At 36.2% G+C, this 23013-nt stretch overlaps 2 protein-coding genes across 9 annotated transcripts in view; one reads left to right on the forward strand and one right to left on the reverse strand.

The window, feature by feature from the left end:
- Nucleotides 1–1293: 1293 nt before the first annotated feature.
- On the forward strand, nucleotides 1294–15544 carry LOC107567077 (sodium- and chloride-dependent GABA transporter 2-like). 8 transcript variants are annotated; one of them, XM_016252671.1, is made up of 17 exons: nucleotides 1294–1485; nucleotides 1618–1727; nucleotides 6460–6755; nucleotides 6877–7076; nucleotides 7201–7335; nucleotides 8204–8344; nucleotides 8438–8525; nucleotides 8996–9128; nucleotides 9442–9576; nucleotides 10208–10311; nucleotides 11608–11732; nucleotides 12402–12514; nucleotides 12783–12920; nucleotides 13087–13189; nucleotides 14550–14650; nucleotides 14801–14971; nucleotides 15083–15544. In XM_016252671.1, the coding sequence occupies exons 4-17, from the start codon at nucleotides 6881–6883 to the stop codon at nucleotides 15152–15154; spliced, it is 1755 nt and encodes a 584-aa protein (XP_016108157.1). In that variant the 5' UTR covers nucleotides 1294–1485; nucleotides 1618–1727; nucleotides 6460–6755; nucleotides 6877–6880; the 3' UTR covers nucleotides 15155–15544. The 8 variants fall into 8 exon arrangements, with proteins under 8 accessions (XP_016108157.1, XP_016108160.1, XP_016108155.1 ...); XM_016252674.1 differs by having other exon boundaries at nucleotides 6460–6552; XM_016252669.1 differs by lacking the exon at nucleotides 6460–6755.
- Nucleotides 15545–17746: 2202 nt separating this feature from the next.
- Nucleotides 17747–23013, reverse strand: part of LOC107567078 (FKBP prolyl isomerase 5) — a 19608-nt gene continuing 14341 nt past the window's right edge. The window contains exons 8-11 of the mRNA XM_016252679.1: nucleotides 21896–21979; nucleotides 21363–21548; nucleotides 21035–21274; nucleotides 17747–18860 (exon numbers count right to left, since the gene is read on the reverse strand). Of these exons, the coding sequence (XP_016108165.1) occupies nucleotides 18765–18860; nucleotides 21035–21274; nucleotides 21363–21548; nucleotides 21896–21979 (606 nt within the window). The 3' untranslated portion in view covers nucleotides 17747–18764. The remainder of the gene's footprint in view (nucleotides 18861–21034; nucleotides 21275–21362; nucleotides 21549–21895; nucleotides 21980–23013) is intronic.

The following is a 23013-nucleotide window of genomic DNA, read 5'->3' on the forward strand; positions in this document are numbered from 1 at the left end:
CGCGGAACCAGGTTTACTAACTAGACACGAGTCTATGGAGTCAATAGAATGCCACATATATATGCAAAATAATAAAGTTTTGCAAAAGAAAATAAAGTTTTGCAAACGAAAATAAAAGTATTGAGATGGGGGCGGAGTCAAGGGACGGGGGCGTGTACAACAGGCCTGGGCATGCCTCCCTGGAAGTGACGTCCAGCTCACTGATCCAGGCACCATCATTGAGCAGAGGCATGCCGGTGGATCGTTTCCTTTTATTCTCTAGTATTAAACATGCATGTTTTCGTTTTATTAACAAATGAATATGTGTATTAGCAGTGTTTGCTCAAGTTAAAGAAGTTGTTAACATGAACATCTGCTGTTTACTTCTCTCAATGTGCACACTTTTATAGCATTAAAATGTGTATTGTTTCATTTGGTTAACTAAATGTGTTTGTTTAAAATCTCTTAACCTGTGGGAGGACACCAGCGCACAGAAGCGTTCTTTGTTTACATGAGTTCAGAGTTACTGCTAGTTTTAATGTTAAAAGAATGCAATTAACTTCATAAACTAACATCATTAAAAAGGTCTACGACTCAAGCTTCATATGGATCTCGACTTCGTTCCTGGATCAGTGAGCTGTGTCTCGGGCCGATGACGTCACTTCCAGGGAGGCATGCCCAGGCCTGTTTTGTTTGCAAAAAACATTTATTTTTTCTCAATACGTTTGTTTTCGTTTGCAAAACTTTATTTTCTTTTGCAAAACTTTATTATTTTGCATATATATGTGGCATTATATTGACTCCATACGAGTAGACACTTGCAGGAGCAGGTTCCTATAGTGATGAAAAATGAAAAACCCGGAGTGGAACTACAGCCGTTTTGAGAGAGGAGGGGAAATCATTCGCTCCGTTCCATTCACACACCCTGCTCCAGACCGGATGAAGGTCGGCGTTGCTTGGTGACCAAAAGTTTGATGCTTTGCTTCTTTTGCAACTATTTTCGTTTGCGGAAAATAATATACCCAAAAAATATAGAACACAGTCGTGCTCGTATGATATTGCGTATCATATGATATTGCTGACTGAATATTGTAGGCCTATCTGCATTAATAAAAATGATAACAGATTTTAAAACAGGGTTGTTTACTCATGTTAAGAGAGGAGTAAACCTTTTGATTTAATGTAACTAACATATATTTAGCAATTTAGCAATTAAAATGGTAAGATGGACATATTTAGAAACATGCTGTCATTGCTATTCAAGCTGTTGAGCTATAAGCCCCGCCTTGAGTTGTTAACACACACACACACACACACATACATGTGATTCTACTCTCTTGGTTCTGTATGGACTCGTTTCCCCTTACGAGAGGTGGAGAGTATGAGAGGGGTGGGCTTCAGCGACTGTATTATAACAACCGAATCACACTGAATTAAGCCTAACTTCATGGCCAAGGTAAATGCAGTAGACTTCCTGAACTTTTGACCGATCGTCGCCTGCATCAGGTAACAGCTCTATAGCTTTTCGTTATCGGTCTGCATTGTTTTCAGTGCTTTCTAATTTATTGAAGAGGTTCAATTTAGCGCTGGGATTACTTGCGGAGTTGAACTGTTTTCTATTTTGGCTTTTGTTTTTAGAAGTATTTCACTTTGCACCCGGCGTCTCCTCCTCAGCGTGGGTTTGAATAGCACTAGTGTTCGGCTGCTGAATGTAGGCCAAAAAGCATGAACACAAGCGCAATAACTGAGTGAGTTTCCTCCTTCTCTATATTCAGATCATCAGGGACAACACTGTCTCTGCTCCGTGACGATAAATAGTGCGTGCGTCAGGGTTGCATCAAGTGCGGTTTGTGGTTATAATTAAGCATGGACAGGCAGGTTATTTAATAAATGAAAACGTATGACCTGCCTCACCCTAGTTAACATGCCACCTGTCACAATAAAATAAAATGAAAATGTTGTATGAGTCATATAGCAAATAAGAATTTCCGAGATGAAAACGAGATATCGTTTTAAAATGTAGTTTAAAACACAAGTGCCAAGCTCACATCAATGTAATATTTGTATTCATGTTGGTTTCATACATTAAAAAAAAAAAAAAAAAACAGTTTTATAATTTTCTACTGAAATATTTGAGTTTTTTTAGTTGAATTATCAAAAAATATTTAAATAGAAAAATATTTTTTATAAATATCATGGTTTTTTATATTTATTTAAAATTTTTAGTCAAGCACAAGAAGATATTTTCTTAATGTTGTTCCATTTGACCTATCTAACACCGTGTCTACACTGGACACGACAAAATACAATAGAACCTATTATGCTGTCTACACTGGATGCGGCGCGACAAATTCCCGACAGTAAACTGTTGCTGCGTTCTATTTATGACCTACTGACACAAATTTCAAATGATTTTCAACCGTCGCTTTGTTGCGTTCAGTGTAGACAGACTTTAGCTGTTGCGTCTGGTGTAGACACGGTGTAATAATAATAATAATAATAAATGACCTTGACACACAGTCCTGAGGGTCTGAAGGGGTCCTCTTTCGTCACATGACAAAAAAATGGTGTTTCTGACTTTAACTTGGCAGACTTTTTTAAAGCAATATTTTAAAACAATATTTCTTAAATAAATAATAAGCCAAATACCAACATTACAACCTTTTAATGAGACTTTTTTTTATATGTCCAGACAGTTACACCACCTAAAAATATATAAAAAAGACTCTTCATAGAAGGCTTTTTTTGTTTTGTTTGTTTGTTTAAATTGCATCTTTAATGTATTTTTGGATTTATTTAGAGAAATACCTTACACATAGAAGTTGCAATGATATTGAACGCAATGATATTATGCCATATGTGTTTATCACTGGCTGTCAGGACTTTTCTTGTCTTTTTCCACCTTTTTTTTTTCGCCATGAACATTTCATCCACATGAACATTTGGCTGTATAAAGAAAGCATTACTTTATCATAACTTTAAGATCATTAACTGCTAATGTGACATTATATTAGCTTAAAAGTTGATTATTTCAAAAGTTAGTTAATAGTGAGAAATGTCTTGAAAATGTAAGTTATTTTTGTTTTATATATCTTCTCCACGGGGTCCACTGGCCCCCAGGTGACAATGGGATTATTAAGAGAATGTAGCGGCCTGTTTAATTTTTTTTCACATATTATAAGGATCACCACACAAAAAATGAGGGCAGAGAAGGGAATGTGACTAAGAACCCTGCAGTGCCTCCTGTTTTGGGGACACAAGATTATTTCAGCTCTGAGGAGTTGCGTAAATAACATGTACTCATTGCTGTCTACATTTAATTAAAAAATATATATATTTTTTAATTATACCAACAAATTATTATTGAGAACATTACCACTCAAGACTTGAAAACAATAAAAAATACTTTTAGATTTGATATATGTACTCTGCAGTCTGTCTTATTAACAGTATTTGTTCATAGATGCTCAAGGCTAAATGTCTGGACCAAGTGGTGGACAGTAACAGAGTAGTTTTACTTCGTTACTGTACTTAAGTAAATTTTTCAAGTATCTGTACTTTACTGGAGTAGTTTTATTTTGAGTAACTTTTACTTTTACTTCACTACATTCCAAAGCATAAGATCGTACTTTTTACTTCACTACATTATTTCATAAAAATATTTAGCGTGTGTGTTGATGCGCAGCCTAGAGCCCTGCACGGGACTGTTTTCTTAAGCCCGCTCCCGCTGAATTTCTGACCATTATTGCCCGCTCCCGCAAACATTCTAAAATTTTATATAATTTTTGCACATCAGGGAGCCTCTATTAATATGTGAGGTGTTGAAATCACATTTGAATGAGCGCTAGCAGTTTACTTTCACGATTTCGCGACCAATCGCATTTTGTGTAAAGGGAGCACATCTTACAAGATCAGATATTTGTCAATGAGCTCAGGATCTGTTGAGCAGCAAATCCTCCAGCATTGTCAGTCATCTCTCTCGACCCAGTCAAATCTGACTCCTGCAGTTTGTGTTGGATGAAGGGTTGTCAAGTCCTTGTTTTTTTCATAGAATTGGGCTGCTTTTAAAACTGTTGCTGTGGGGTTATTTCCCCCATGGGTTAAAGGTTTGAAATACTGCATAAATTACTTTTGACTAAAATGCTTGTATTAAAACATTTTGCATTCTACTTATGATAAAACTGTACTAGATGTGAAGTTTTGTGAAGAAGGGCCACTGGGAGGAAACCTTTGAGCTGTTTTTATGATCAGTGTACGTACATAAAAGTGACCGTAAAATATGTATTTTAGGTATGGAAATAACATATTTTGAGTTTTGATATTTGAAATATGGTCATTGCACTGTTTTGGGCAATTTTTGAATGGCATGGTTTATCTTAGTGAAAAGCGTTTACAGTTTAAAAGCAAATAGAAAGTCCTATTTTTTATTTCTTTTTTTCCCTTGTTCATGAAATATTTTCAAAAAATACTGAAGTTTTGAGCAGCTGCATTCCTTTAGGTTAATATGAAAAAAAGTAATTAACTTCAGTTTATTTATTAATGAGTAACGCCTCTATTGAGTGAATGTGCACATTTTTAATGTTAACAGGTTTTATCATGTTATTTCAACATTTAACCACTTTTTATTAATTTAAAAATTGAGAAATTCTTTCAGATTTAAATCTTGTACAAGAACTACAGTAAAAACCAGTTTGATGCAAGAAAATATATTTTTATCAATAATTGAGAAATTATATTTGAATATTACCAGTATTGACTTCAGTGGATTTCATTAAATTCCTTTGTACACGACTGCTCAAAACGGTATGAATTTTTGAAACCTACACATTCAAAACATCATTATTACTCTTACATTTTTAATGTAAATGTAACTGGTCTTTCATGACGCTACATATGCTGGGGTGTGAATTTGATAGGTGCTTGATATAAAATAAATGGTGCTTTAAAAAGTCCTTGAAAGTACTTGAATCTGGTGTCCATGAAAGAGTGGGAACCCTGTGGAACAGGGCCGTGCACAGACATTTTGAGGGGCAGCGGCCCAAACCAAAAAAGGGGCACTAGGGGGGTGGGTGCTTGTTAATACAAATGATCCAGTTGTTACAAATATACAATTAAAAGAGAAGACCGCACACTCTGTAATAATTTCAGACTTTATTGTAGATGTTTTGATAAGAGTGGGCTCTCCCTCACTCTCTGAGCCTGCTTCTGACTCCTCTTCAATGGAAGTAGTGGAGAGTGGGGTAAGTTGACCCAGTGGGTAAGTTGGCCCACCCCCTGTATCTTGGCAACTGTACACTTTTACTGTCATGTGACCATGTATTTTGGAACCACCCATCATTTCTGCCAGACTGTGAAAAGGAGAAACACATGGGGGGAATGGAAGGCACTCATTTACCGTACTTTAAAAACTGTTTTTGGCTTGTCAAAGTAAAATTTTAGCATAACAGATGTAATGGCTGTTACATCAAAGCAAATTTATCCAGGTCTAAAAATATTTATGATACATATAGGTGATTTAGCAACATATAAAACCATGCAAATCATTTAGCTAAGTATTAGCCTGAACTGGTAAGCAACAGTAGCTATTTTTTCCAAAATGGCAGCTATGGGGCAAAGTGAGACAAATGTTGTGGGGTAAATTGAGTCAGCGTTTTAACTTATCCCACCATAAGGCACTGTAGTTAAGTTAAATCTCTGAATTATAAACTGGTGTTTTAATTTACTGGTTTAGTTTATCATATATACATATTATTTGTAGTTTATTTGATAGGGACTCACTTGTACACTGTGCAGCAAATCCTTCTCTGATAAGAACCAGAAAATGCTTTTCATCACATTATAATCAGATATATCTTTCCACCTGTAGTCACTAATGGCCAACAAACTCTCTGTTTAGTCTGTTTTTAGGAAGGCTACAACTTTGGTGTTCAACATATTGTTTCAGAAATGCAAACAATTAAATTCTGAAATTTAAACTTAATTTGGTTGGTTTTATGTTGTTAAAGTTAACTTTATGAAAAGAAATATGACTGTTTGTAAAAAGGAACATGGCATGGGTTTTCACATGGGTTTGAATCAGATTTGGCCAGATGGTCATTTTACACCCAGATGGTGCATCTTACCCACTGACACGTCCCGGGTCAACTTACCCCTAACCCGGGGCAAACTGAGCCATGAGAACCCTATTTTTTATAAGACACCATATTTTTAGAACCCTTTGTCATAGATACATTCTAATCATTTAAAATGATATTTTTTTATTTCTGCGTCATTTTCTCTTGAGGACCACATAAGTAAAAAATGGCTAATCTTAGCCCACTCTCCCCTATAAATATTAGACATTTATTTTAATATTTGACAGCATTAATCTATATTATATACAAATAAACAACTCATTTAGAACATTTATATTATTTTTACACTATTTATAGGCCTACTATTAATATGGTTTTAATAAAATATGATTTGTTTCTGTCACAGTTCGTAGGAGGGAAACGAGGAGAGGAGGAGATAAACTTCCAATTGAAGAGACTTTAATAACAAACTCAAAAAGGGCAGACAAAGTAGAACAAGGTAATGACAATACACGCCGAACACACGGGAAAACACGGAGCGGAATCAGCGGATCTTTAGCGGAGCGGTAACCGAACGCTTTGAGCTGGGGTGAGGGTGGGGGCTGGTGAGAGGGGCACCTCAGCCGATGAGGGCAAAGGGGCAGTGGCTCTAGCCACCGGGCCACCCCCCTGTGCACGGCCCTGCTGTGGAACAACCAGATGGTACTGAACAAAGACTCATTGCTGTTTTTGACCTTTACATGTTTTAATCACTGGTCTGTTCTAAATTTTGTTTGTGCTTCTCTGCCATCAATGTTTTGACAGATGTTTGCTTTCTTTGTAGTGACATGGAAATGCAGCATGATCCAGATTTGCAGTTTAAACTGGCTTATTCAGATTCAGAAAGAATTGACACAGGCATTAAAACCCGAGCAAGAGGCCAGTGGTCCAGTAAAGTGGAGTTTATCTTAGCCGTTGCTGGCCAAATCATTGGTTTGGGAAATGTGTGGAGATTTCCATATCTGTGTTACAAGAATGGAGGAGGTTTGTATATGTTTGTACTGTATTACTGTGTGTGAGCTCTATTAAAAATTCATTTTACCATTTAATTTTTTTCATTTGACCAATTCATTTTATCATTTTAATTTCATTTTCACAATTTTTTTAGGAGTGTTTTTCATTCCATATATGGTCTTTCTGTTTGCCTGCGGCATTCCTCTTTTTCTTATGGAGACTGCTTTGGGTCAGTACACCAGCCAAGGGTCTGTTACCTGTTGGAGGAAGATCTGCCCACTATTTGAAGGTGAGATTTCATTGTTCACCTTTAATGTCATTGATAATGTACAATGGGGTAAATGCTGTTGTGTCAACCATAGTGCTTTATGTGAAAATTAGATGGTTGTAGTGGTGTAGTAAAGAGCAGTAGTGAACAATAGTGGTCAGAAATGTGAGAAGCTTCCTGTTCAGACTTTAAAATATTAAGGTTGCTGCTTCTTATTGAATTTCCCAGTTTTTAGTAGTTTTCCAGAGCCATTACTTTTACTTTTTGTAAAATGTGCCGTTATTTCTAAATATATAATCTAGTAATAAATGAATACTTGTTAAAAAAAAAAAAAACTATGAAATTATGTGTAAGGTTTAACTAAAAAATAAAAATTAAGGCACCCACTTTGGGTTTTTAGGTATCAAAAATATAATAATAATCCACAAAAAATGGACTACTTGGATACTAATTTTGGATCCACAAAAAAAGTTAAGCTTCAAAAATATGTAAAAAAAACATGCTTTTACTGTTCATTCAAATGAGGTTGAAAAGCTCTTTGCTCTCAGCCTCCACACCTGCCTTTCACCTTCCAGTCTTATTCCCAAATGCTAAAATAAATCACCCTTAAATAGTTGTTTAATAAGTTTTTAATTTGTAAAATGTCAAGCAATAGTTAGAAATTAATTAGTGTTTCATATTGAAATATATTATGTGTAAATTTAAAGATATTTCATAAAAATTCATCATTATTAAATAAATAATTATTTAACTTGTATAACAGTATGTAATATGAAACTCTCCAACACATTTAAGCTAAACATCAAACACCGACCGTTATTAAAAGACTGATATGTTACTGTCAGCAAAAGAAAAAAGGGGTGAATTGTTTTGGCTTGCTTTTCTTTAGGTCTGGGTTATGGGAGTCAGGTGGTCATCTTCTATTCCAGTGCCTACTACATCATCATTTTGGCCTGGGCTTTCTTCTATCTCTTCTCTTCTTTTAGTGGTGAACTACCATGGGCTAGCTGCAGGAACTGGTGGAATTCAGGTATGTTATAAAACTAGTTATTGTGAAAAATAGGCTTTTTCATTTCCAATATATCATGTTTTGTAGAAACTATTTTTTCTTTCAACCTTACAGAGAACTGTGTTGAGTTTGACCAAATGGGAGGGACAAGAAACCTGAGCTTTATGGAGAATGCATCATCACCTGTTAAAGAATTTTGGGAGTAAGTTTATAAAATACCCAAAAGTTTATTATTATTATAATAATTTAAGATTTGGTTATATGTATATATGTGTATGTATGTACGGTGTATATATACATATATACATATATACATACATACATACTGTACACATACACACACACACACACACACACTTTATTTATTTATTTTAAAGTAAGTAATAATTAAATTATTTAAACCTTAAAGGTCACAGATAAGTCCTGTTAAGTAGTGAATATAAAACTTTCCAGCTAGGCTCTGCTTTAATTATTCACTATGGTGCGCAAAATGTCCTTCTTTAGGGGACCATATTAAAATCTCAATTATAATAATTTAAAGTGCAAGTATAATCAGTTGAAATGCCAAATGTGTAATAATACTAAATGCAAGCATAACTTTCAAGTGTCATTATTGTTGATACATGAATTTGGAAATAAAGTTATGAGAATTACACAGAATGTATTTTGTAGGAGGCGAGTATTGAATATAACTGGAAGTGTGAATGAGCTGGGCAATTTGAGATGGGAACTGGCTCTGTGTCTTCTGCTGGCCTGGATCATTTGCTACTTTTGTGTGTGGAAGGGAGTGAAGTCCACAGGCAAGGTGAGAACCAATTGAAAAGGCACTTTTCAATTTTTTTTATCAGATATATACAGTGGATACGGGAAGTATTCAGACCCCCTTCAATTTTTCACTCTTTGTTATATTGCAGCCATTTGCTAAAATCATAAAGCTCAGTGGAGTTGTATATCTAATACAGATGACATCTGGCTGCACGTTACCTCAGTTCTCACACGGGCTGATTGTCATGGATATTGACGTAGTCCGGTTGATAGTGTTTATATATATAGAGAGAGAGATTTAAATCAGGTATGCTGGATCTCAAAACGGGAGTGTCCTTGTCTTTATTTTTCAGGTTGTATATTTCACTGCTACATTTCCATATGTTATGCTGCTGGTGCTTCTGATTCGAGGTATTACGTTGCCTGGAGCCATCGATGGCATCACCTTTTACCTCTACCCAAACCCAGCACGCCTTGCAGACCCACAGGTAAACAAATCTTACATCTCATATGAGTGGTGATGGTAAGAGATGATTAAGCATTTTTTCACTTGTGAAGACATTTGCAACTAAAGAAACGAATAGTACTTTGGTCGTTACTTTTGTTTACAATGATGTACACTCACATGACCATCAGACCAGTCAAATCAGTGGCCTAAAAAAACTATTTCCCCTTTAACAATGGCCACAAGGTTAAGATCATACGACCAGTCTAATGTTACTCATTTAACTTGCTTATTTTGCAACTTTTTCCTTTATCATTTTCAGTTGAGGAATAAATTAATTACAGGTTTATCAGTAATAGTCTAGTGAATATTTATTTTATGTGATGATGCATCCAGTGCCAGTATAAAGGTACAAGACTATTATTTTATCAGCCAGTGACACAAAAATACTTGGATCTTATAATAAACACAAGTTAGTAAAAATGATTTGTACAACTGATTAAGCTTTTGAAATAACCAATCACTAAATAACGATTAATCTGTGAAAGCAAATCATTGGATCGATAACTTGGATGTTTCTGAGTGGAACCAGACCAGACCCTTCATGTGTCATGTATTGCTAAATACCAAATGGACTGGTTAGTAGTTGTGAACTTGCTCTCTCTTGCCTTCAGGTGTGGATGGATGCTGGAACACAAATATTTTACTCTTACGCTCTCTGCATTGGGTGCCTTACAGCTTTGGGAAGCTACAATAAATACAACAACAACTGCTACAAGTGAGCGAACCCATGTCACGAGAAACCATATTCAATTCAATTTACATTTAAATCCATAAATGTATGTTTGGAAATATCAGAATCAGAATCAGAATCAGAATGAGCTTTATTGCCAGGTATGTTTACACATACGAGGAATTTGTTTTCGTGACAGAAGCTTCCACAGTGTAACAGAATGACAGTGACATAACAAAAAACACAGATAATAAAAATAAAAATAGAACAAGTAAATAAGGAATAAAAATATATAAATTGACAATTGTGTGTGCAGGTATATTACAATAGACAGTTTTTTTGTATGTACAGGTACTGTATATTATGTGCAAATTTGAGGTGTAGGCTGAGTATGAGTGTTAGATAAATAAGTGTATGAGTGAATAAATAGTGTGTGTTCCACAGTTATTGTTAAGTGTTCATGAGATGGATTGCCTGAGGGAAGAAACTGTTCCTGCAGTTGTTTTAAAGCGGAGCTCACGTGTGCTTGCGGAAGGATGTACACACTGACGAGAATGAACGAGCAAAACTCCCGCGGCGAGTAGAACGGCTTGCAATTAATGAAGAGCACTTCTAGATCTGAACAGCACATCTTCTTTAACACAGTTACATCTGTACACCACCTCTCATTGATGTAAAAGCATGTCCCGCCGCCGCGCGATTTCCCCGTTGATTCTGTGTCGCGGTCCGCTCTGAACAGCTGAAAACCCGGCAGACTCAACGCGCTTTCCGGAATGGCGTCTTTCAGCCAGGTTTCCGTGAAACACAGAGCAGCAGAGTTAGAAAAATCCTTATTTGTCCGGGAGAGCAGAAGGAGTTTGTCTGTTTTGTTGGGTAGAGAGCGGAGGTTCGCCATATGGATGCTAGGCAACGGCGTTCTGAATCCGCGCTGCCTGAGCTTGACGAGCGCGCCGGCTCGCTTCCCCCATCTGCGCGTCCTGAAGCGCTTAATCAGCGCCACAGCTCCCCCGACAACAATGTCCAGCAAAACATCCGAATAGTCGAAAACCAGTGAAATATCGGGTGGTGTGTACTTCCGAATGTCCAGCAATCCGTCTCTGGTGAAGCTGATTGCAGGGATATAACTAAAGACAGGACAAACTAACAAAAATATAAAAACAACTGCGGAGCACGCCACGGAGGCAGCCATCAGCGTCGGCGCCATCTTACAAGGACAAATATTTGTGGAGGCAACAGATGTTCTTACCTGTATATATGCAGGATTTAATATCACAAGTGTCAAGTACATTATGCAGTCGAACATTACGTTTACTGTGATGGGTTTTGTCTTTCTGCTTATAGAGATTGTGTTTACCTGTGCCTGCTGAACAGTGGAACCAGCTTTGTATCTGGCTTTGCCATCTTTTCAGTTTTGGGCTTCATGGCCTTTGAACAGGGGGTTGATATATCAACGGTAGCAGATTCAGGTAACTTAAAGGGTTACTCCACCCCAAAATGAAAATTTTGTCATGAATCACTTACCGCCATGTCATTCCAAACCCGTAAAAGCTTTGTTCGTCTTCGGAACACAATTTAAGATATTTTGGATAAAAACCGGGAGGCTTGTGACTTGTCCCATTGACTAGGCAGGAAATTACACTGTCAGGGTCCAGAAAAGTACGAAAGACATCGTCAGAATAGTCCATCTGCCATCAGTGCTTCAACCGTAACGTAATGAAGCGACGAGAATTCATTTTTGTACGAAGAAGAAAACAAAAATAACAACTTTATTCAACAATTTGTCTCCTCTGTGTCTCTCCGCATCACCGTAGCGCCATTTTGGAGAATATCCGCTGGATGCAAGCAGCGTACACTCTTCTGTGTCAGCCGCGCTGCACGGATGAGCTGTTTTCATTCAAATCAAAGCGTAAATACACGTAGAAAACGTAACCTTGTGTCGCGGCTGACACAGAAACACAGAATAGCGTACGTTGCTTGCATCCAGCGGATATTCTCCGAAATGGGATTACGGTGATGATGTGATTAATGACAAAATTTTCATTTTGGGGTGGAGTAACCCTTTAAACAACAGCGGCTCCTTTGAGTCATGTCCTTTATGTCATTTCCTACACATTAAGTCTCACTTGTTTTGCCAGGTCCTGGTTTGGCCTTCATTGCATATCCACGAGCTGTAGCTATGATGCCTCTGTCTCAGCTGTGGTCCATATGTTTCTTCCTCATGATTATTCTGCTGGGGCTTGACAGTGAGGTGAGAGCACATCATCTCTAAAGTACATAATGTGTTTGACTGTGTGAAAATTTCAGTTAGGTTTTTATTAACTACTGGCCAGATTAAGTTGTTTAACATAGCAGATATTTCATATACTACAGAAAACTTCATTACACAGTGTCCTGTTAAAAGGTACCCTTGGTTCATGACTTTTGTGCATGCAGTACTAACAGTAAATATGTTATGTAATTTTTTCAGGGTAGTACTACATTAAAACACTGTAATTACACCTCTTTCTCTTTTTCAGTTTGTGGGTTTGGAGTCTCTCATGACAGCCATAACAGACATGAACTCCAACTACTTCCTCCAAGGACACCGTCGTAAACTCTTCCTTCTCCTCATTTGTGTCGGCTGCTTCCTCATTGGCCTCCTGATGGTAACAGAGGTGATTATATTCATAATTTAGTCATTACCGTGGGTTTATTTTGTTCTTAATGTTTCATATTTGTTCTTAATGGTCTAAGTTAGATCACTTAATGACCAATGTAAAAAATATTAGATTTGAGCACTGATCAATGTGTTTTTTTGTTTTTTTTGCATCTGTTCAATAGGGTGGCCTGTATATCTTCCAGTTATTTGATTACTATTCCTGCAGTGGAATGACCCTACTCCTTTTTGCCATTGCACAGTCAATATGTATTGGCTGGTTTTATGGTGAGTAATACTGAATCGACACTTAAAAACATGATGTATAAACTTGTCTGCCTTGCACAACTAATATTATAATGTTCTACTTCAGTATTTGATCATCATTTGATGAATTACTGCAGCCACGATCAAACAGATTGTAGGTTTTTGTGTGGAAATACTGTGCCAAAGATAGCACAACTTTTCTCGTATGCTATTCAACCACCATACTATACAGTTATACTATTCAGGGACAACTTTTCTTCAATGACACTAGTTGTGCTACAGTCACCTTTACATAAAACCTGCAGTTTTTGTGTTGTTAGCTATGATTTTCAAGCAAAGCCACCACCATACTTCAGCATTGTGTTTATAGTATATAAATATACAGTGGGTACGGAAAGTATTCAGACCCCCTTAAATTTTTCACTCTTTGTTATATTGCAGCCATTTGCTAAAATCATTTAAGTTAATTTTTTTTCCTCATTAATGTTCCAGTTCTATCAAGCCTTTACAATTAATCCAGAACGCGGCAGCAAGATTCATTTTTAATGAGCCAAAAAGAATTCACGTCACACTTCTGTTTGTCAATTTGCACTGGCTACCAATAGCTGCTCGAATAAAATTCAAGGCATTGATATTTGCCTACAAAACCACCACTGACTCTGCACCCCTTTACCTAAATTCATTACTTCAGACGTATGTGCCCTCTAGAAGCTTGCATTCTGCAAGTGAACGTCGTTTTATTGTGCCGTCCCAAAGAAGCACAAAATCACTTTTACGGACTTTTAAATTAAATGTTCCCTCCTGGTGGAATGACCTGCCCAACTCAATCCGAGCAGCTGAGTCCTTAGCCATCTTCAAGAATCGGCTAAAAACACATCTCTTCCATCTTTATTTGACCCTCTCACTCTAGCACTCTCTATTCTAATTCTATTCTTGTCCCTTTTAGACTTGCACTCTATTCATTTGCTGCTTGTTTTCTTTCTTTTTTTTAAAACTAGCTCTTGTTTTCTAATCTTTTTCTATTCTATCTGTTTTCTTTTTATTTATTATATTATTAAAAAAAAAAACTTGCTACGTGTACGTTAAGCTAACTGAGACTTGTTATAGCACTTGTATATCATTGCTCTTTTGTTGATTTTGATTGCTTCCATTGTCCTCATTTGTAAGTCACTTTGGATAAAAGCGTCTGCTAAATGCCTAAATGTAATGTAAATGTAGTAAAGTTTGGTCATGTCATGTGTCATTAAAAAATAAGAAAAGAGCACAAAACTGGTGAGCCGTCTTTTAATATGTGCAGGTAATTTACTTGGTCACTTCCTCCTTATTGTTTTGTGTATAACCTCCTTTAAGACCTCTGATTCCAATGTCTCTGGTTTTTCAGGTGCTGATCATCTGTATGAAAATATTGTTGACATGATCGGTTATCGTCCTTTGACATTAATGAAATACTGTTGGAAATATATCACTCCTATTGTGTGTATAGTAAGTATGTGATTTACTCTGAATCATTGTGGTATGGTCATATTAGGCAAAAAATTGCAGTTTCCACCAAAGTTATAATTTTATGGAAGAACATCAGTGCTCTTTATTATGCATTCAGCACTAATTTAATACACGTCTTTGCTTCTTTAGGGCACGTTTGTCTTCTCTTTGGTCAAATTCACTCCTCTAAAGTTTAACAATACATTTGAATACCCGTGGTGGGGTTATGCGGCTGGCTGCTGGTTCACCCTCTCCTCAACATTGATGGTTCCCATATGGATGATCTATGTTGTCCTCATCACTCCTGGTACATTGAAACAGGTAATTCCATGCATGATTTAACAGTAAAGAACACTAAATTACATTTAAATGTAAAAAGAAACCATGTTCAAAGCACTGAACTTGCAACTATATGCTTTCACCTTTTTTTAGAGACTGCGTGTCCTTTGCACTCCAGCAAGTGATCTACCTTTGACATCAGAAAGACAAAAAGAAACCCTGTGACCACGACAGAAAGTACAACATGTCCCATGACTGATAAAGAAACATTGGGGGGAAAAACATCTTTGGGCTGTATTTAAGACAACTTTTGATATCAGTTATGCCTTTGAAGATACACATTCTCGTGAGATCTCAAGAAGGCACAAGCACAAACTGTTCATGTCTGTTTTATAAGTTTTTTAATTTTACTATCTTAGATTATCAACTGCAAGCATCTAAATGTAGATTTAAACTGGAAGTGAAAAATATAAGCTTGACTTACACGTCTTGCTGTATCTGAGGAAAACTCCGTTTGAGATCATTCTTAAGTGTGATAGCGTCAACAACTTGTTGTATCATAAATGTTCATACGATATAAGTTTTTCTGAAGAAGATAGCAAAAAAAAAAAAAAAGTATCATGATGCAGTGGACCCAACCTTATTTTGGATGAACCAATGTTCATTACAGTTGGTATATGATTAGAAAATGTTGGATAATGTGTTATTTTCAGTAAGAGAGACTAACCAGAGCAGCTCACTATGACAGACTTTGTGCGTTGTAAAAGAAGTACAAGGCACCTTCGGTTCATTTCAATCAAATGTTAGGGTGTAACAGTATTTTATAATAGCAACACTTTTTTAGGTTTCTGTGGGTCAGTCATGCAACACTTTGCTGTTTTGTGCCTATAGTCAAGTGCTGGTGTTTTGAGAAAGTGTTACAGAAAGTAAATTATGTTGGGGGTTTTGTATTACAAATATTACAACATTTGTAATCGATTCAAGAAAATAGATTCACCAAGAAAATCCACATTTTGCTGCTTAAATCTGCTTAGATGTTCAGTCTATATTCTAAAATCTATCATTTTAGTAAAATGCATAATTTAAGGGAATATCTATTGGTCATTCAAGTGCATGTACATTTTTATAATTGATGCACTTGAAAGGCCAGTGGTTAATGTTTTAAGAAATGCTCTATTCAAATCAACAGTCGAATTATTGAAAATGATTGCTGGTTGAAATGGGTTGGTGACAGCAGCTTGTTTTTACTTTAAAGATTTTTCTGAAGCATCCAAGCAAATATTAAACAGCTAGGTGAAAGATGAGAGCATGTTGAGTTTTGAATTCTTGGATTCAAATTGTTAAAGGATGATGTTAGACACGATTGCGGTCAGGCATGGCAGACTGTCAGTTATATACTGTACTTCTGTTTTACTGAGGTATCTTAATGTGATTTATTAATGTAAATAATTAACAGTGTAGTTGATACAATAACAGTCAATGAAAATTGTACATTTGACCTGCCATTTCATTTGCATGACCATAGGAGATTAAAGTCATATGCAGTTTAAGGGGAAAAAACTAAATCTGGGATTATATCATGATTGTGGTGGTTTTTAAAGTAAGTTTGAAACTGTTTATCGTTCTCGAGAATGAAAAGCCGGTGATGGTGCTCTTCTTTAGTCTACAACTGGGTTAAAGGCTAAAGGCCTCCTTTTGCAAATACACACTCTAGCCAAAAAGACCACCCAAACACTGGCAGAGGATGAAAAAGTAGAATGTTTGCACTGCTAAACACTGTGTTCCGGGGAATAGTGGGGAATGGATTTCTTGTGATTTGAATTTGTAAAGTGGGCCAATTACAATGTAGATTCATTTGTTAATTATGCCTGTACAAATTTTGTACGCAGTTTGGTTTCTAAAGCAGTAAATTATAGGAGTAATGAAATGCCAAAGTGATTAAATAAACAGCAAATTTCTACACTATTTGCTAAAGTGGTTATTTTGAAGTAAGTATTTACTTAAATCATACAAAATATTTTTATATTTCAAAGTGTTTGCATATAATGATAAATGCCCCTATATTTACACTACATTACTGACAGTTTTTCCAGAGGCCTTTTGTCCCAGATTGGGCATTTGGGGTAAAAGGTCCCTCTAGCTGCTTTTTGTAATATGATTTTTACCATTGCCATAAAGATAGTTTCATCTTCAATAGTTCGTCATGCATTTTGGGACATTTTCTACAGTATTAATATATACTAGATAGATAGATAGACAGACAGACAATTAAACTACTTCAAGGGTTGGTGAGATTTTCTTTAATGTTTTTGAAAGAAGTCTGTTATGCCCACCGAGGCTGCATTTATTTCACCAAAGTACATTAAAAGTCATATTATAAAATATTACAACTAACTGTTGTAATATTACAAATATTACAGATAACTGTTTTCTACTTTAATGTTTTACAATATAAATTTATCTCTGTGATGGCAAGCTGAATTTTCAGCATCATTACTCCAGTCTTCAGTGTCACATGATCCTTCAGAAATCATTCTAATATGCTGATTTGGTGCTCAAGAAACATTTCTTATTATTATCGATGTTGAGCTGCTTAAGTTTTATGGAAGACATGATACTTTTTTTCAAGATTGATAAAGTTCAAAAGAACAGCAATTACTGTATTTGAAAAAAAATCTTACTGACCCCAAATTTTCAAACAGTTCTGTAAATACAATATTTATAAAAAGCAAGTTCATAGACTTGCCACTTCTACAACAATTTCAGAGTTTGTAAGACATTGACTGCAAACAACCACAAAAACACAGGACACTTAAACAGTTTTCTTTGAATATTTATTGACAGGCCTGCTGTAATGCATCAAACTGTAAACAGAACAAAGTTAACAAACCGTTTATTATTATTAATATTTTTAAATGGTCTGAAATATGGGGAACATACTGAAAGACATGCAAACCACAATAGTTAGTATTTGATAAAATAAACAAGTGGGTTTTAAGAAAACTGTTCTTTGAAATATTCCTATCTTGTCAAAAGATTTGACTAAAAAGACAAAAGCATTTGAGCTTTTAACTGTAATGGAAACGCAGCTCAAAAATATAGCTATTGAATTTCAGTCAAGTATATCTACTGGGTTTCAGGTTGAAACTAACCTGCAGATACAGTTCCAAATCGAGGACGTTCCCAGGATGCAGTATTGAAGCATGCACAAGCCTCTTAAAAGTATCAAAAGTGTGTTTGTGAGTGTGGGCCTGCCGCGACTTGACGTTTTCCCCAATGGGAGGATTGCACTTTTAGGTCCAGCTACCCACTATGGTCACTTGAATCTAAATATCATACACACTTATACAAATATAATACAAAAAGCATCAAGCCCCCAGTCCACATCCCACCACTGCAAACTTAAACTAATCTGATTATGCACAAAGTCAATGCAATTACACTGAATACTGTACAGTACATGGTAAGGTACTAGGTTATATTCAAGTCTGTAAAGCTTTTGCATTAATGCAGCGGATGAATGCCTTTCTGATAGCCAAGGCATGCACCGTACAGGTTTACTGGTGGTTGTGCGCTTTGGTTTTCGTTGTTATTTGTTTTTGTCATTGTAGGAATGTCATTAAGGTCTGAAGCTCCTCAATGTCGATAAACCATTATGCAAATCCTTCCCAGCATTTGCTTTCAGTCTGAGAAATAATGAGGTCCGAGGTCAAGGTGTATAGAGGGCTCATCCACACCTCTACCCATGGTCTGTCTCATGATGCAATTGAGGATGGGCCAGCCATCTCCACAGCCTAACCTCCTTGCTTTGGGCGTCCTGAATACATCTCGAGTTTTAGGAGCCGTCCTGACTGAGACGAGGTCTCTTTAATCCCTGCTTATTCTGATCTGAAATTCCACTGTCTTCTTTTTTCCTTTTTAATCGTCCCACCTACAGAAACAACATAAACAACATATAACTAATAGTATTTTCAAAGTTCCTAAAACAATAAATATATCAATTATTAAAATGATAGTTTGCCCAAAAACGAAAATATTTAAATAATCAAACCTAGATTTAACCTCTAATCTATATTTTTTCTTCCATCAATAACCTTTTTTTTTGAAGAAGAAGAAGAACATACAGTTCTGGAATACAGAACTTCTGGAATCACAAAATGAACTGTAGTTAATTTAATGTATTCAGCATTGTTCTTATTATATATATGTATATATTAAATACATACATTACATTTGCATTAAACCCATATGCAAATGTAATATATGTACACATATTAATTTTCCATATATGAAATATAGTCATATGAATTAAAAACATACAGTATATAAAACATTAGAAATTGGAACGATTTCATATATATCTAGCCCAAACAAATATGAATGTATGTGTAATACATACATGGACATATTTGACATGTACATGTATATCCATCCTAAAACCTGTCAATACATGTTGATATTATATACTGTAAGTAAATTTAAAAGATAGACGTGTATTTTAAAAAATTACAAAAACAACTTTTTTTGTATATTTTAAGTTGCATATATAACTAAAATGGATATTGTTGACATATATATCGTTATATATTATAAATTATATGTGTGTGTGTGTTTGTGTGTGTATGGTTGATGCATAGTGCCATATAAAAACTCATCATATGCATTTTAACATTAACATATGTACACATTCAAATTTTAAATTGGAGATTTTACATATGTTATATAATTATATATAACCTTATAGGTAACATAAATGGCAATATATTCATATTTTAAATGTTCATATTGGAAGAGCTACAGCAAAAGGGGAAGATTCTCAGTCACTTACTATTTCAGTCTGCATCTTGCACAAACATTGGCTTTGGAAGATTTGGAATATAGCACAAAAATCATACTGATTTATTTTACTTTAAAGATGTTTTTGTCATCTTAGACAAATCGTCACAATTACTTGCATTGAATGCAAAAAATCAGCGAAATAACATGAGGGTGAGTAAATTATAACAGAATTTTTGAAATTAAACATAAAAAATTTACATTTGATTTTATTTGTTAACTTGACTAATACCAAAGTCCCTTTAAGGCAAGTCATGTCACTCGGCGGCCATCTTTGAAACGCCTCTCGAGCATGCAAGTGCAGCTCCTCGGTGCGTTCCAAACGGGATATATCGCCTTCCGAAGGGCACTTTGGAGTGAAAACAATCATGGCCACCATATTGAAGGGTCGTTCCAAACCGAAGTGCTCAAAACTGGTCACTTCAAAGGGCCCTTCGGAATGAAGGATTTCGAAGGGTACAACTGATGGACACTTCGGGCTCCCATGATCCTTTGAGCAGATTCTTTGCATGATGACGCCGCCTCCATGTGGGCACGTGATAATGACGCAGAAGGGCACTTCAAGAAAGAGTTGTTTGGTCCCCTACACCCTTCAACCCTTCGAAGCTCTCACTCCGGAGGGTAAACCCTTTGAAGGTATTAGGGCATAGGGATGAGCCCTTCCGAATGGAACGCAGGGCCTATCACTTTGAATGGGGAAACATCAAATTCTCCAAAACTGTTCGCCAAGCTTAAGATTAAATCTCATATTTGAAATCACCAATGAAATCATAAATGTTTCTCATAAATGTTTCTTTTGCTCAAATAGCGTTAAAAAAACGTATTTTTCAGGCTAGACCAGCCAGTGCGCATGCGCAGTCCTGAGCGCACGTCTCTGAACGCTGACTGTTTCTATATCAACCGGGACTTCTAACAGCAGCTGCAGTGACGCACTGACTTTACCGATTAGCGATTGGCTCTTTTACTCAGAAGGCGGGGCTTCGTTCGATAGAGCAGCCATATTGAGCATTGCATTGTCCCCCTTCAAAACTATACGAGTGACATGTCTAGGGTATTCTATAGTCTTTGCTAATACTAGATTATGTCTCAGCCTTGGCTGTGTTCATGTTTTTTTGTTTTGTTTTTTGTTAGATTTGTTGAGTACAACCAAGGGTATTGTTTATTCAAGTAAAGAATGAAGCACTTCCTAATGCCGCATTCCTGAAACTGCAACGAGTGAATTTGTCAAGAATAAACATTTCTATCTGGCCAGTGTGATAATTGGCATACCTTAGCATCGTGTTCAGCAAACCTCTGGAACATGTTTGCATAGATCTTCTTGTCATGCTCATGGTGCTCACGAATCTTGCACTGACAGACGGCTATCTGGCTGCGGGCAGCGCGGTTGAATGAGTTAACTTGCAAAACTTGCTTGAAGTCCACCAGAGCCATGCTGAACTCGTTGCGCAACAGACGCGCTTCACCTCGTCGATATAGAGCTTTCTCATTTTCTGGGTCCAGGTCGATAACCTAGTAATGACAACCAGTAAAACACGGAAAGAAAAAATTGTTTTGAAACACATAAAATTATATTTTGTTCACCGCTATCTGAATCTACCTTGTTGCAGTTCTCCACTGTTTGAGAGTATTCTCGCAATCGCAGAAAACACAGGGCAAGATTCAGATGGGCCACTAATAGGAGGGCCTGAATGGCTTGTAGCTGCACTTTTCCGGTACCACACTCCGTCTCTAACCAGTTTACAATCTGCTGGTACTGAATTACAGCATAGTTGTACCGTCCAGCCTGAATGCACAGTATAAAGAATGCTGTCAATTACCTGACCACTTCAAAAACAAGACTGTTAAGAGATGATCGCAAGTAACATTTGAACTCAAATGAAAAAATATAAAATATCCAATAGAATTAAATTAGTAACATTTTAAGATAAGTAGTTTTTTTGTAGTAAAATTAAGTCAGTGTATATATATATATATATATATATATATATATATATATTATTAAAATGACTATTAGTTTTATATATTCACAATTACAAAAGCAAAAACAAAATGCAGAATGCTTGTCTACAATAAAATAAAAAACAACTCAGTAGGCAAAACACTATACCTAAGACAAAAAAGGAAACAAACCTTGAAATACTGTGTCCCTTTTTGTTTGACTAAATCAGCACGTTCCAGTTTCTCTTTGAGGTCCATTTCCCAGGATTCTTTGGCCTGGGCAAACAATATGAGGAATTATTAGGCTTTCTAGATTTTCTGTTGATTCTGTCTATGACCATTAGAGGACGCACTTTTCGAATTTTCAACTCCCTTTTAAAGGGGTCATATGATGAAATTTTCCTTTCTCTTTGGAGTGTTACAAGCTGTCCGTGATAAGAGATAAGATAAGATCCCTAAAGTTGCAAAGACTAAAGTCTCAAACCCACAGAGATATTCTATTTAAAAGTTAAGACTCGTCCACGCCCTCCTAAAACGCCTCATATAAACACGCCCCCACATGTCTACGTCACTGAGTGGGAAGATTTGCATAACGCCACCCAAATGTTCACGCAACGAAAGAAGGTGTAACTTTTATTCTCGCTGTAGTATTGTTACTGCTGCCGCCATGTCGTGGAGACGCTCTGTGTTTCGTTGCGAAAGCGAAAATACTTTGTTTGGCCTTCCAAAAGAGGATACAACTAGAAATCAGTGGTTAAGTTGTATTTACAACACTGTTCCAGAACAGTTCAACCCAAATATTCAGATGTGTGCAGCACATTTTATGGAGGACTGTTTCCTGAACCTGGGAGAGTAGCCTACAATGCCGGCTGTTCTGACTCACAGTCTGTAAGTATGTTTTCATATTTAAAGAATTTGCCACTGATGATTTAAACACGAATTTTGAGCAGTGTAGAGTAGCGCTCGTTGTTTGTCGTTTCTCCGATCACAAATGCAGACATGGTTTTATGTTTACGCGGCGCGATGCAACGCAACGCGTAAAAAGACAGTATAAAGCCGCGGTCACACTACAATTTGAGCATGCAAAATTTGTTCAGACACTACAACGGTCGTGATATGACGTCATGCTCTGCAGCATCGTTTTAAAAACTATGAAATGTAAGATGACTTACAGGTCTGGGGGCGGGGCCAGTGTGTTAACTGCGTTAAAACATTTTAATTGCGTTATTTTTTCATAACTAATTAATTAAGTTAACAAACTGACAGCCCTAATATGTGTATATATATATATATATATATATATATATATA

The sequence above is a fragment of the Sinocyclocheilus grahami genome, unplaced genomic scaffold (genome assembly GCF_001515645.1).
Source record: "Sinocyclocheilus grahami isolate Dianchi unplaced genomic scaffold, SAMN03320097.WGS_v1.1 scaffold1127.1, whole genome shotgun sequence".
In the NCBI taxonomy this organism is placed as follows: Eukaryota; Metazoa; Chordata; class Actinopteri; order Cypriniformes; family Cyprinidae; genus Sinocyclocheilus; species Sinocyclocheilus grahami.